General features: G+C 44.5%; 2 protein-coding genes across 2 annotated transcripts; both read right to left on the reverse strand.

Annotated features, from left to right (window-relative positions):
• Positions 1–1171: 1171 nt before the first annotated feature.
• Positions 1172–6221, reverse strand: LOC115675302 (uncharacterized). Its single transcript, XM_030597906.2, has 7 exons — positions 5204–6221; positions 3606–3750; positions 3391–3444; positions 3211–3302; positions 2446–2681; positions 1991–2161; positions 1172–1754 (listed from the first exon to the last, which is right to left on the reverse strand). Exons 1-7 carry the CDS (start codon positions 6091–6093, stop codon positions 1657–1659), a joined length of 1686 nt encoding a protein of 561 aa, XP_030453766.1. The 5' UTR covers positions 6094–6221; the 3' UTR covers positions 1172–1656.
• Positions 6222–8970: 2749 nt separating this feature from the next.
• LOC115675346 (uncharacterized) lies at positions 8971–10988 on the reverse strand. Its single transcript, XM_030597954.2, has 2 exons — positions 10760–10988; positions 8971–10508 (listed from the first exon to the last, which is right to left on the reverse strand). The coding sequence occupies exon 2, from the start codon at positions 10474–10476 to the stop codon at positions 9088–9090; it is 1389 nt and encodes a 462-aa protein (XP_030453814.1). The 5' UTR covers positions 10477–10508; positions 10760–10988; the 3' UTR covers positions 8971–9087.
• Between the last annotated feature and the right edge of the window lie 3163 nt (positions 10989–14151).

Genomic DNA, 14151 nt, shown 5'->3' on the forward strand with positions numbered 1-14151 from the left:
CTCTTGTCCAAATTTGGAAAGATGTAACATGTGGGTCGAGCGATTGGCCTTACATCTTGTCTCCTGACTCAGCCGAGGAAAGATCCCCATGGCTCTATAAACGGACGCACGACCAAGGGCATCTCGATTTAGAGACACAGTGTCTCATCACATCCAATGATGGATCTCATCGATCGCCATCGTGGTGACCGAGCCCCTACTTGCAGGTATGATTGATTCCTGATCGATAGGACCGGCTGGCAAGGCGTAATTTGTCGTTCCAGGACTAGCAAAGTGTGCTCACAGACTCCCAGGTTACCTCAATCATGCAAGTGTCGCACATTAGCAAATGTCGTCGAGGCGAGAAGAGTAGTAACACATGGATTGGTACATTGCTAAATCGCTGAACTTAAACGTAAAGGCGTGAAGAGATTAATAGATTTCTAGATCATCCTACTGTTACTGAGCAAGCAAACAATCTGAAAGAATTATACTTCTTGTATGGCCATCAAAGAAATTTCAATGCTCTGGAAGACCAAACCTTGACTTGGCTTGATCTGAGCCTAACTTTAGAGTAAACTCTGTCTAGTACCTGAAACTGCAAATACACAAGAGGCAAGTCGAAGCGGACATGCATGACCAGCACAGGACGACGGAAGTAACATAAACAACACAAGAACTAAAGCGAAACGCCCTGGATCAATCTTCTTGTCTTGGTATAAAGCAAAAGATTGGATGTTTTTGTACTAAGCTTAACATGATACTTTCGCTTAAAGGAAGCTGAATGGGTCGCGTTGGTCGAACGAACACGCGTTCTCAACTTTTCCTTTACCCCCTGAATCAACAGATAAACAAAATACAATAAGATGCAAATACTACTCTGCTTGAACTGCCATCTCAAACACGAATTCTAAAATCTTCAGACAGACAGTGCTCTCTCTGAGCCGTGACCAACTTTCTAGTTTCTACAAGCCTGCGGGAAAGAAAGATGCATGAAAGTTACTTTACCATGCACACCGCCAAGATCAAACTTCGGCCGGCAATATTTTATGCATCTGTCTATAATATAAAGAAGTAAAGGATTATCACCATGCAAAAAGCATCCAAATTGCCTTCTGTCAATTCATCAGCCTATTCTAAATCCAGTGAACAATAGCCCAAGTACAAAATGAATAAAAGCATCTGAGTCACATTATAGGGAAAATGTGCATATATTTGTCATTGATCTCAAGATGTCATTACAATCCCTGTGAAAATAATTTTCCTACCTTGAACTATTAGTACACTCTCCACTTCATCATCTGCACTGACCACAAGATCTTCCTACTAATGCTTTCAGTTAGTACAATTACATACATTAGTATACAGTAAAAGATGGCGCCTTATGGTGATGCAGATGAATGACACAATTAGCCACACCTCGCTATATTGTGATGCACTTCCAAGAGGATAAAAGTCGCTCTAAATGGTTGGTGTCCAGCGCCAACGAGGAAATGATACAGACTTTCCTTCTCCTCTTTCTCGCTTCAATTAGAGGAGAGAACTGGTTGGTTGATCAACTTAGCAGCAGAAATTAAGTGCCAACAGTTCTATGAAGCATTGACTTAGGAATAAGATTTAAGTAAATTTCGGGATAGAAGGCCTAATAATGCTTCGAACCCGCATATAGTTATTCTATTAGCTTATCCTGCCAGCTTGGTCAATCAGTGTACCAACTTGATCGCCACATAACGCTCTTGAAATGTTCCCAGCCTCAAGAAGATTAAACACCACAACTGCACAACAATGAGAAGGTGATTGCTCCGGCTGTTCGTGCAATCTTAGGCAGGGAATAGAACAGAAAATATGCCAGCCCAATAGAATAGAGATAAAATTAATTAAACACAGATAATAAGGCTACACAATGTCGAAATCATGAGTAACAGACGTGTCAACAGTCAATCTTGAAATTTCCCAAACTCTGCCCCTACACAAATCCCAGAAGAACCACAATTAGAAAACAACTACTAACCAGGAATCCCGTTATCTTCACAGAATGTCAATGCCATCATGTCTATGGATGTGGCTCCACGTGAACCCAAATCCCTGTAGGTGATATGGTCGAAAGTGATATTGTTGTCTTGGGAGTTGCAATCATAAACACCATCCACGTTAGTACCTTTAAGGAGAGCTTCAGCATGGACTGAGATAAAACAATAATTTCAATCTTAGAGCCAAATCACGAAAACATCATGCAAACAACACAATTTTGACATGAATTTGAGTGCATGAATCTGATGTGCGAGCCATAGACAATGAAGGGAACACTCAGCTTCAATCTCATGGCTGGCTATGCACATGAAAGTGTAACAACTGCGCATGTGTCAGGTGAAGAGAGAAGGGGGGAAGGAGAGGTATTAGAATTGAGACTACACGAGTGAATACAGAATTTTAAAGTGGAAGCTTAGTCACGCTGCAGAACCATACTCTCAGAAGCTCGAAGAGCTGCAGCAGTGTCTGTAGAAAAGAGAGGATTCCCAGTACCAGCTCCAATGCCACCAAATATTACAACTCGGCCTTTCTCCAAATGACGAATTGCTCGCTGCCTACTGTATGGTTCAGCAACCTCTTGCATTGGAAATGCAGATTGGACACGCGTCTGAACACCCATCTTCTCTAGTGCTGACTGGAGAAGTACAGAGTTCATCACGGTCGCCATCATACTGTAACAAATAAATAAAGGATAATTACAAATACATCCATGCAAAAGCACCAAAAGCAATAAACAAATGAAATAACAGCACGTGTGTCAGATTCTGTTATTGAAACGACAATTGATCATCAATCTTTGACACAATCACCAACAGAATTGAGCTTATAAGACAATTGTCATATGCCAACGATTTTTTGAAAATATTGTATCTACTTTATAATTTTTAAATGAAAAATCCAGTAAAGCTTACTGAAAAAATTGTAGAGTCCTTACTAGTCCAAACTCAGTTAATGCATTTTTTCACTTTTCTGGAGGGGTTGACCATGATGGATCATCGCACAATCTTGTATTAGACCTCCCCTCTCTGGCTAGTTACTCATACGGGAAGGAGAGTTTCAGAGTATAATTTTTTAATTCCAGCAAAAAAAAAAATCATGGGCAAAGAATGTAGCCATAATAATAGAGGAATAGCCATAATAATTGAGGAGGCCAGTCACCCAATATTTATTTAAAGGTTCTAGAGTAGCACACCACATTACCCAATCTGGTATGCTGTACACCTATCTAAGCCTGTAGCAGTCACCCATGTGTTGCCACAAAAGAAATTGCGACCTCCAACAACAATCGCGACCTAGAGCATCACAAAAGAATATGAGTTTGAATATCTGATCAAGCATCTGGCCATGACATTGCCATACATAAAACCTAGCTAGAAGTACCTGTACACCGAGACGACATGCACTCACAACTTCTCTCGCAATTAACATTGCCACCTGATGACCAAAAATTGGAATAGAAAAGATCATTTTGGGCTACAATTCATTATTCAACCAAAGTACTCTGATTATACTAAAAACTTGATCAGAGAGGCCAGCACCAGTGATTATCAAATGAGACCACTGCAATCAAAAGAAATTACAGAATCGACGATAACCTTTGGATCGATATTGTTTTGTCCAGTACCAGCAAGGGCAGCACCACTAATCTTGAATACAACTCTCCGCCATCTGGGGTTAGATAATGATTTGGATTTCATGTTATTCACCGGGGTTCCCTGGCAGGATGTTGCTACTGCATATCTATCACACAATCAAGAGAAACATCATTAAAATGAAACAGTTCGTGGGTAGAAAGAGGTTAGTCCAAAAATGAACCTTATGCTTTGATTGTATCATTGTAAGTAGCAGATTACACAGTGCTATCAAGTGCAAAATCAAATTTGTGTTTATCTTATACTTCTTCAAGAGGATAGTGATTCTACAGAGCAATGGAAGTATATCAAGAAAACTTAGAGATCAACTGCCGTTTTCCCATTTAAAATACTTACGGATAAAACAAGAAGAGCAACATCACAAAGAAAAGTAGGCTCTATTCCATATAAATTGTTGTTGATATCACAATTTCAGAGCTCAGGACGTGAAATATAGGTTCCAGAAGTGGCCAGCCAGACAATTAACATAAGACACAAAATAGAATAGATTCCAGATAAACCATATATATCATATGCCAAAGGCAAAATAAATATGAAAATTGACCGCAACTAAGCAAAAGCTAATGATCTTGGCCCATCATACTCGTTAGTGACAAACTTTACCAAAATTTGTAGTTAAAACAGCCAGACTAAGCCAACAGAACCGGTCACAATCTTCAGATATACGCCTACTGAAACTCCACCAAACTTCCAGTAAAATTGACAAATATAGTGCAAAGTTTCTCAAGTCTCCAATGCATTTCTGTGCATTATCTTTAACATTCCAATTCTTGAATTCCCATCCCAGTGAAAGAAGTGCAGGTTTCTCCACGGAGAGATATCATACAGGGATGAAAGTTTCCGCATGTATTAGAATGAACATTTCCATGCAGCTGGCTGGGCAGTTCAGGGTCTCGGAACTGTAAATGATTAAAGTCAACTGGATAGAAGATTCAGATGTCATTGAAATTCATTAATTTTTGCGAACAAGTAATATTCTTGGACAAAACTAAAGTATGCCGAACATACATTGGCCTAGATACAACTAGATATCAGCTGAACTATCTATAACTTCAACAAAAGATGGATCAAGTATTGCGCGTTCCCCGTTTCTGAAATCTATAAATCTCCGACTAGCAAGAGGCTAGTTTGTCCTTTCCACCAACTAATATCGTAAATTCCCCAACAACACTTGCACCATATCCTTTGACAACTAAATGAGTCCTAAAGACGGGAGCTAACAATCGGTCCGACTCCTGACGAGCAAAGCAAACATCCACAGATACTGAAAGCACGCACAACTAAAATACGGCCCCCTCCACGATAAAATCAGACATGTTCCAGCATCAGAACTCTAACTAAACAAACAGATCGTCCCTGCCACAGCGATTCCTTGCGTTCCCAGAAAAATTGCATTCACAATTCCCCCCCACCCCACCCTCCTCCCCCAAAAGGTCTCCAGTCTCCCACGCAGGTATGAACGGAACAACCAAAGCATAATGAAAGATATCTACGAGCCTTAGGAGATTCAAATCAAGAACAACAATCAAAAGAGAAATCACCTTTTGGACTGCTTAACAGAGGTAACAGAAGTAGCACCTCCTTTGTCGTCCTCGCTCGCAGATTTCACAGGCAACGAATTGCCAACGATCTCCTCCAACTTCTTAAACCATGGCCAGTGACTCGCCGATATGCCTCCATTGCTCATCCTATGCCTCTCCAACTTGTACCTTTTCTTCAAATTGTCCACCTTGTTCTTGCACTGCTCCACGCTCTTCGTCTGCTTATCGCAGCGCTCGCTGACGGTCGCCGCCACCTCCTCCCAGTCCCTCCCTCTCAAATTCCCCCTATTCAGCTGCGTGAACTTGTCCGTGTACGCCTCCAGGAGGCACGCGATCGCGGCGTCGCTCCACTCCTCCCGATCCTTCCTATACTCCCCCCCTCCGCCGGAGCTCCCGCCGGCCCCCCCGGCGGCGGCCGCGGAAGCCTTCGTCTTCTTGTAGTTATACGGCGTGCCGCCGTCGCTGAGCTCGTCCTGGCTCTTCCTCTTGTCGGATCGCCCATCGGCGCGGGACTTGCTCGGATCCGATCCGGCCGCTTCGAACGGATTCGAGCTCTCGTCGGCGGAGAACGGATTCACGTCGTGGAAGGCCGCCTCGGGGTAGTCATCGCCGCCGCCTTCCTCCTCGCGGGCTTCGGCGCCGGCCGGCTTGGGGCTCGGGGGCCGCGGCGGAGCGTGGATCGGGGTGGATTTCGTCGGGGCAGATGGAGCGGGCGTGTACCGCTGCTGGCCCGCGTACGGCGGGTGGAGCTGGTGAGAAGGAGGAGTAGGGAGGAGGTGGTGGTGGTGGTGGGGGTGGGGGTGCGGCGGAGGTGGGTGGTGGTGGTGGTGGTGGGGGTGGTGGCGGTGGTCGTCGCCCAGGACGGAGAAGTCGTCGTCGCAGGAGGCCATCGGGAAGCGGAGCGGAGCGGAGGAGGACGTTAGGGTTAGGAAGCGCGCGGCGGAGGGAGACGACGTTAGGGATGGAAAATGCGACGGTGAGATCAGTTTGTGAAGCTTTTTAACGGAAGCTGACGAGGGGCCGTGACGTTTGTAACGGGCCGGGGGTGAAGGTTCCGTCCCGTTAACGGGGTTTCGTGGGACAGAGTGAAGGTAGGCTGGGGGCGCGTTGGGCGTTAACGGCGACGACCGTTGGCTACGGTTTTTTTTCCTTTCTTTTTTGTCACGGCTCTCCAAGATTAAACTACTTTTTGAAATCGTTTTTGTATCCCAGAGCAAGAGATTCAGGTCCAAACCGGCAATTTCCGATTCAAGATGACGATGTCGAATCTGTCTTCTCTTTAGAAGATGAACCAACAACAGTGCACATTATATGCGCTATTCAGACATGATCCAAGTCCAGTGATACTGAAGACTCATTTGATGAAATAGAAAATGGAGTTTACTGTGTAAGTTTGTGTATACTATTGTGTTTTAAATTTTTCGGTTCTCAACGTTGAGAAACTAACTGGTTGAGTGGTTGGATTACAATACCGTAGGGGCATCATGCTTTTACATTTTATGACAATTGGATCGCCAATATTGAATCTCAATTGTAGATTTGATTAATAAATCAACAGTTACAATGTCGATGATCACCTGTTATTAGAATCAAAGGGCACTTTGCCCCATCATAGCCTCACCCACCAAAGACAAAAGGCCACTTCGGAAAAGAATGTGCAAAGCAGTTTATTTGAATGGCAAAGTCAGTAGGATGCAAATTCACATCATGATTTCTCTATTTTCTACCGAAAGAACATCTTTTCAGTGATGCCACTTTGCAAAAGCACAAATGTGATGTGATAAACATCTTTGCCATTGGATAAACAAAATTTCTTCCTAAGGCCATATAGATCTGATGCACATGAGCATTGCAATTGGGTATGGCACCTGGTTCGGCAGTGGAGCGAATTAAGTGTCGCCCGATAGTTGGGGTTGCTACCGGGGATTGCCTCGTGCAGATCATTTCGTGGCCAGGTATGCCTATGCCGATGGCGAGGCGAGGCGAGGCGAGGGGTTCGGGCCTCTAAGTGGGTTTGATGGTCCTCCAGTTTTCGACAAAGGTTCTTACGATGGAGATGCTCATGCTCTAGTGGTATCTAAGGTGATCGACCCATGAGCCAAGTGGTAGGGGAGTGTATAGCACGGGGCCTTAATACAGTCATCCAAAAATGAAACGTACTACATCATCCCTAGCACCACCATATATGTCATCCAGCCAACAGCGAGCCTGTCTGCACAATTTCCACACTACTACCCTGCTCATGGGTCCATCGCCGCCTCGCGAACCACTACAGCAACTCCATCATCGGACCCATCGTCGAAACCAGGAGGATGGCTAGCACCCCGCAGAGGGCCCCCGCCTGCCCACTCGCCATCGAAATAAGCATACGAAGCCACGAAACTGTAAAGGGCTTCAGGAGGAAACCCGGCATCAGCCAAAACTGTAGAGCGACGTTTGATGTACTCCACCGCCAAGCGAGGTGCTCTAACGTACTCATAATCACAGTCTCAGTTCCGCTGCACGTGAACTAGATTGGCCATCTCCTTCCTCCGAGGGCTTGACATGCAGATCCACATGACAAAGTTCATCTCGAGCGGCAGGAAAGGGATTCAACCAAAGCTGAAACATTCTCATCACTTCATCAGTGTGCTTGCATCGGCTGGTGCTTCGGTATGTTCGAAGAAGCGTCGCTGTAGAAATGCTCGAACTCTCAAGTAAGTACAGAACATTGCTTCGCAATACCAGGGCGTCTTCGGTGAAGGGGAACAACAGTTTTTTTTTTTTTTTGGCAAGCAAGGGGAACAAACAGTTTGCTCATCCAAAAAGAGCGTAAACTGTGCTAAAAGAAGACCGATGTTGTTCCTGAATGCCAAGACAGAATCAAATTCCGGTTAACTCGGCGAAGCAAGACTCGTTTCAGCTATTTTGATCTGATAAAAGCTCGTGAAAAGATGCTGAGAAAATAGAGAAGGCAGAGATTCTACGGAAGGCCATGTGCGCACACAGCTAATAAAACAACTGCCACTCTCTATCAATGTCAATGCCTAGCTTCAGTCGGGGATCGTAGCAAGCGGAAGATGTGATGCACGATGCGACTACGGAAACAACAGTAGTTCTATACGTGCACAGGCATCTGTACAAACGGTTAGCTTTGGTATCTCGATTTTGACGCTGTGATTGTGAAGCTGTCGCCATCTTTATCGAACTTTGGCATTGTACATGTCAAGAATGACTTATGCAAGCATAAATGGGAAATTGCTGCTTCAAATTTAGCTTTTGCAACATAATTCGTGTTATAAACTCAACCATGAGCGTGATGAATAGCCCATTATAGCACAAATGCTTGCGACCTGAACACACCAACAACATCACCACTTCATTTTGACAGAAAAATGTCGTTCTATTTCAATCTCTACCACGTTTCACGTACAAAGAAGCATATTTGTGCGGCCACTTTTCTAAATTTTCAGCTTTTGGCTTTTCGAACTGGAACATAGCTTACCAGAAAAAGATTCATAACTACTAATTATGCTCAGCATCTTGAAAAGTTAGAATTATGCTCAGCATCTTAAAAAGTTAGAGTTGACCATCGGCATACTAACTAAATTGAGATAGGTACTCAAATTGTTACAAACTCCATAAATATACCTTGAATGTGACTGAGTGTGCGTACATTTGCACCTAAAGATATACATCATTCTGTCAGACATCGTGCCATAGGAAGTCACGTGTCTACGCTATAAGTGAAGCAAACGAGTGTGCAATAAGGTCGAAGAGAGAAAGGATTCTAAAGAAAACAGCTAAGCAATTCAATTCATACAGAAATACTGAGATCACAACTAACACTTCTGCTGAAGAATAACCAGTTCTTTGTGTCTACTCTATCTTATAAAATGTACAAATTATCCCGTGACCGACGACGGTTCACTCCGTTTGTTGGATGAATGTTGCTGCTGCTGTTGAAGATCGAGCAATTCGAGGTCCTTCTGGCGGATGACAAGCACCATTCTCTCGTTCTCGAGCCTCCTCCGCTCGTTCTCGAGCTTGGCTCTCTCCATTTCCCTATCCTTCTTGCCGCTGAACCTCACCCACTTCAGCCGCTGCTTCTCGAGCTCGAACGCCTGCAGCTGGTAGCTCACTTGCTGCTCCTCCAGATGCAACAGCTTCGCCTTCATCCACTGCTTCTTCTCCCACGGACTCCTATTGCCGTCTTGCATCACACTCGTTGCCTCACCACTCAGTTGCTGCACGAGTGCTGTAGAGAGCGAGAGTAGGCATCTCCTCGGCCTTTTGAGCGACGATGTCCTCTCGCTATGATCATGTTCATCTTCATGTCCCTGCGCACTGTGACCCCTCGAACCACCTTCTCCCACCTCATCATCACTTTCATCGTCATCCTCGTCTTCCGAATCTTCGTCCTCATCGTCGCCGTATTCTTCTTCGCCGCTTCCTCCCTTTACCATCTTTGAAGCCTCAGTTTCTGTTTTACCCAAATGATCACCAGCCACAGAGTCCGCAGCGTGAAAGCACCCTCGCTGAGTCACCTGCTGCTGCTGCTGGATGTGAGATGGCTCCACAGCCACCTCAGGTGAGTGGTGGGCACCGCCGGCGCCACCACTACCGCCAGGACCATGACCGCAACTATTATGATAAGCACACATCTCTCTAAAGAACAAATGCTTCGAGTTGAGCAGCTTCTTAACTTCTTCCTTCATCTTCGGCGACAAATCCATCATTTCCAACAAGCTCTGGTTCTCCACCACCCGGCAAGCCGTCCCCTTCCCAAGTATGTCGTTCACCCGCTTATACCTCTTATTCAAATCATTGAACTTGTCCTCGCACTGCTGCGGCGACACGTAGAACCCCTTTTCCATCATAGCTCGCGACACCGACTTCCACTTCCCTTTCTTCTGAAGCAAACCCCCGGGCTTCTTTTTGGGGTCGTTCGACTCCGAACCTCCTTCGTCGCCGATATAGAGCACGGCCATTATCAGGAGCTTAACCATGGTGTCGGTCCACTTCATCCTCTGCCACGGGGACGCCTTCCTCTTGCCGTCCCCGGCGCTATCATCAGCATTGAACCCGGCCTCGTCGTCGTCGCTAAGGGTCAGCTGTTGCTTGGACTTAGAAGCGTAGGCATACCCAGGTTTCCCCGGCGGCTGAGACTGAGGGTGGTGGTCAGCCTCGTGGTGGGCATAGCCCACCACCTGTGGGTGGTGCAAGGAGTGAGGGTTTTGGGCATTTGGGGGGTTCTGTTGCTGATGATGCAGAGGCATTTCTAGACCTAGCATCCCTGGACCAATGCCTCCAAAGATCCCGCCACCTAAACCATTGGGTTCCATCAACATAAAACAAAACAAAAAAAGGCCAAGATTCTATCTTCAGCTCACCCCCCAACGAATCTTCCTCCCCTCTAAGAAATGTGAATCTCCTATTCTCGTTTGCCAATAAAGATACAATTTTTTACCCCCCCAAGAAGGCCAAAAGGCCGCATACAGAACCAGACTCTGTTTCTCCCCCTTGCAATCAAAAACAGAGATATCCCCACGCAACCCAACAGGTAAAAGAACATACCCAAGTCAGCAAAACCTCAAGAAACCCCGAAATGCAACACCTCGAGCCTCGACAGCCTCCACCGTGGGGTGCAAGATCCCTTCTTTCCTCAAACCCAGTTCAGGATATAGGAGGGAGACCAGCAAAAATTTCTGCAGAGTTGAGGACGAGGCAGGGATGAGGCCGGATGGGTTTTATGGGGGGAGGCGATAAGGGTGATGGTGATGTGGGGGAGACAAGGGCGTGTGGCGCATACAGCGAGCCCAGCAAGTGGTTTTGGTTTGGGGGGGGGGGGGGGGGGGGGAGGTTTTCTGGTGGGAGCTGACAGGAAGCGCTGCCCATGGTTTTGAGGGGAGGGAGGAAAGCCACCACCACACCCAGCTTTGGAAGCCCAAGAACCCACGGTTTTCCATTCGAAAAGCCGGAACCGGGTGGGCGAGAGGAGAGAGAGAGAGAGAGAGACGAAGACCGTTCCACTTCCGCCTTTTTTTGATGGTGCCGCCGGCTTCTTAATATTAGGTAAGGATTAATCCCACTTGAAAACCTCAAATCGGTACATTTACCACGTATCCATCCTGAATTAATTTTTTGATCGCCAAAAATCTTGAAATGGTATTACTTGTGACGAATTTACTCTGAACTAATTTTCGAATCATAAAAAATCTCAAACCAATACATCTGTAACGTTGCGTTTGGTCGTCCGTATTTCTGGTAAGGATAGGATTGGATAGGATAGGATAGGAAATATAGGGATTTGGCCATATCCTATCCACTGTTTGGTGAAGTACGGATTTAAAGTCGGATATTCTCATATCCTATCCTATCCTGCGTTTGGTAGAAACTGTATATCAATATAAAGGACATATATACCCCTACGTGATGCTCATGAAATATTTCGATCTTATTACTATAAAAATAACATTCTCATACACAAATAAACTTGAAAATATGACATTTTATTAGATTTTCAATTTTTTTTGCAAAAAAAAAATAAAATGAAAATAGAAACAAATGAGACAAGAAAATTGTCATCATCGTCTTTCTTCGAGCGCTTTTCCACAAACAAATTATTCTTCAGCTTCTTCTTAGGCGGAGGTTTCACCGCACCCGCACCCTTCTTCTTCTTATTAAGAGCCAGGCCACCCATTGATCTGCAAAAGCATCAAATACCAGGGTTTACACATAACAACGTCGGAAGAACATCTTAAATGGTATAACAAAGATGGAACTCGAATGTGAAATAAAAAAGCCATCTTTCAACATCAACTGAAGCCGCGAAGAGCGGAGAGACAAGCTCCAAGTTACCAAACCTCAACTCCACCGAACCACAGAGCATCGCAAGCACAAAACAAACAATCGAAACGGCGAGATGGTGGGTTCCTTCATCGTCCGCAATCGCGTTGTTTTTCGAAACAGACAAATCGAACAGAACTGAATCAGGAATTGCAAGGACGAAGGGCCACCGATTCCTTGCTCCACCGCGAACTAGATACCATTCGACGAACACGACGAACGCCATTGACGACGGTGCGAAACTGGAGAGGACAGTAACAATACCTGAGCTGAGCAGAGCTGAGCAGTCGGCGCGCCTATAAGAAGAAGAAGAAGAAGCGACGAAGAGGCTCGGAGCTTCTCTGATGTCGCCGGCGAGGTGCGGAAAAGCGCTTCTTCCCGGCAAGCTTCAACAGTATTTTCGCGGACGACCACATGATCTCCTCCTCCTGCGGGTCCTTCCGGTTCAGCATCTCGACGAGCCGCGTGGGTGAAGAGTGCGTGAATGAAGGGTAGGGTTTCTAAAAATTTGCTTTTATGTGACGGATAGGAGAAGTCCTATCCGACCTTATCCTACCCCCTCCCCTCGGATTTTTTTATCCGGGTTATATCCCCTCTATATCCGACATTATACTATCCGGGACACCTACCAAACACGGGATAGGATAAAACATATCTTATCCCGAGTTTTATACGGACGACCAAACGCAGCCGTATAGTTTAACGGAAGTTAACAGAGGATAATTATGTCACGAGTATACTTATTTGGGATTTTTGATGACCCGAAAATTAGTTTTTGCTAAATTTGCCATAGGTCTACCGATTTAATTTTTTATTTTGATGATGTCAAAAAAAAAAAGTTTTTGGTGATCAAAAAATAATTTCGAGTAAATTGTCACGGGTGTACTAATTTGGTATTTTTCGTGGTATTAACCCTTAATATTATCCTTTGTCGCCAAAAATTTCAATTGCATAAGAAGTTCAATGCATGAACTTAGAGGAGGAAATTATGCGAACACATTCAATGAAGATAGAAGAAGTTACGCAAGTACGTGCGATGACCATGGGATGGCAATAAGAATACGCTGTACTTTTTGCTTTTTGCTTGCAAATACGAAAGATGAAAAGAATAGTTGCCCGTTTTAGTTCGCTAAAATAGCTATTCAGCTCACAATTTTATGTCCAATGATACAAGTCATTCCTTCTCTCCGTGTTATAAATTAGATCTTGAATAGCTCCTAGCTATTCCCTCCCTTCAAATCATTAATAGCTTTTCCCATTTTATTATTTACTATCAACTATAAGCAAAAGTTATTGCAATTAGAGGTGATCGATTCCAAGGTCGACCGGTTTTCAACCCTGGAACCTAGAACCTGGAATTTGACTGGGCAGGGTCGGCTCCCAGTTTATGGAATCGGGAATCGGCCCACCTAGTCCCGGAGCAGAACTGACCAGTTCAATTCAGTTTCAGGGTTGGTCTCGAAATCGGTGATTTCTTTTGTTTTTTGTTTCTTCTAATCCCCACAAGTGAGAGTTTCACAACATTAAAAGAAAATAATAATTTACTAATTAGTATTTGCTTCAAAATAAAAAATTCAGAAATCTTGACTAGTCAGTTGGTCCAGACCGGTTATTCCCGGTTCCAAATTTTTTGAACGGGAGGACCAACCAAGCCCCTCCGGGAACAACCTAGAACCACCCGGTTCGGTTTCAAGGTTGGACTGAATCCGATGCACACCCCCAATTGCAATTATTATAACATAAAATATTACCCTATGGAACCAATATGATCAGAGAAGTATTATGATTATATCTCACTAAAATTCTAATCGAGTGGATTTAAAAAATGGCTCTAGGTCCAATTAGTGGACCAATACAATACAATTTTTTCTTTACCCAAAAGATTTAGCCCAAAGAAAAGAGTAATTTAGCTCCAAACTCGAATCATATTATTATATTCGATTTTCAATCCAACTTTAATAGAGAATAGCTATTCCATTCTAATCCCTACCATATTATATTCCATTCTCATGGAATATCTACGTCATTCTATGTGCCTTATTCCACTCCCTAGCCAAAAGTCACTTAAGTGTTTGATCCATTTAGGGATTTTAAAATAAGATATGAATTTGAATGCGAAA

The sequence above is a fragment of the Syzygium oleosum genome, unplaced genomic scaffold, assembly GCF_021117445.2.
Source record: "Syzygium oleosum isolate NSW1041296 unplaced genomic scaffold, Sole_v2.1 Sole_v2.28, whole genome shotgun sequence".
In the NCBI taxonomy this organism is placed as follows: Eukaryota; Viridiplantae; Streptophyta; class Magnoliopsida; order Myrtales; family Myrtaceae; genus Syzygium; species Syzygium oleosum.

Bases quoted from the DNA above. Each gene is read 5' to 3' on its own strand.
- LOC115675302 (XM_030597906.2), bottom strand. From the start codon at position 6,093: ATGGCCTCCTGCGACGACGACTTCTCCGTCCTGGGCGACGACCACCGC. The intron at 3,445-3,605 runs GTTATCGTCGAT...TTTGGTCATCAG, and splicing joins AAAACAATATCGATCCAAAG to GTGGCAATGTTAATTGCGAG. The intron at 3,303-3,390 runs GTACTTCTAGCT...GTGATGCTCTAG, and splicing joins CATGTCGTCTCGGTGTACAG to GTCGCGATTGTTGTTGGAGG.
- LOC115675346 (XM_030597954.2), bottom strand. From the start codon at position 10,476: ATGCTAGGTCTAGAAATGCCTCTGCATCATCAGCAACAGAACCCCCCA.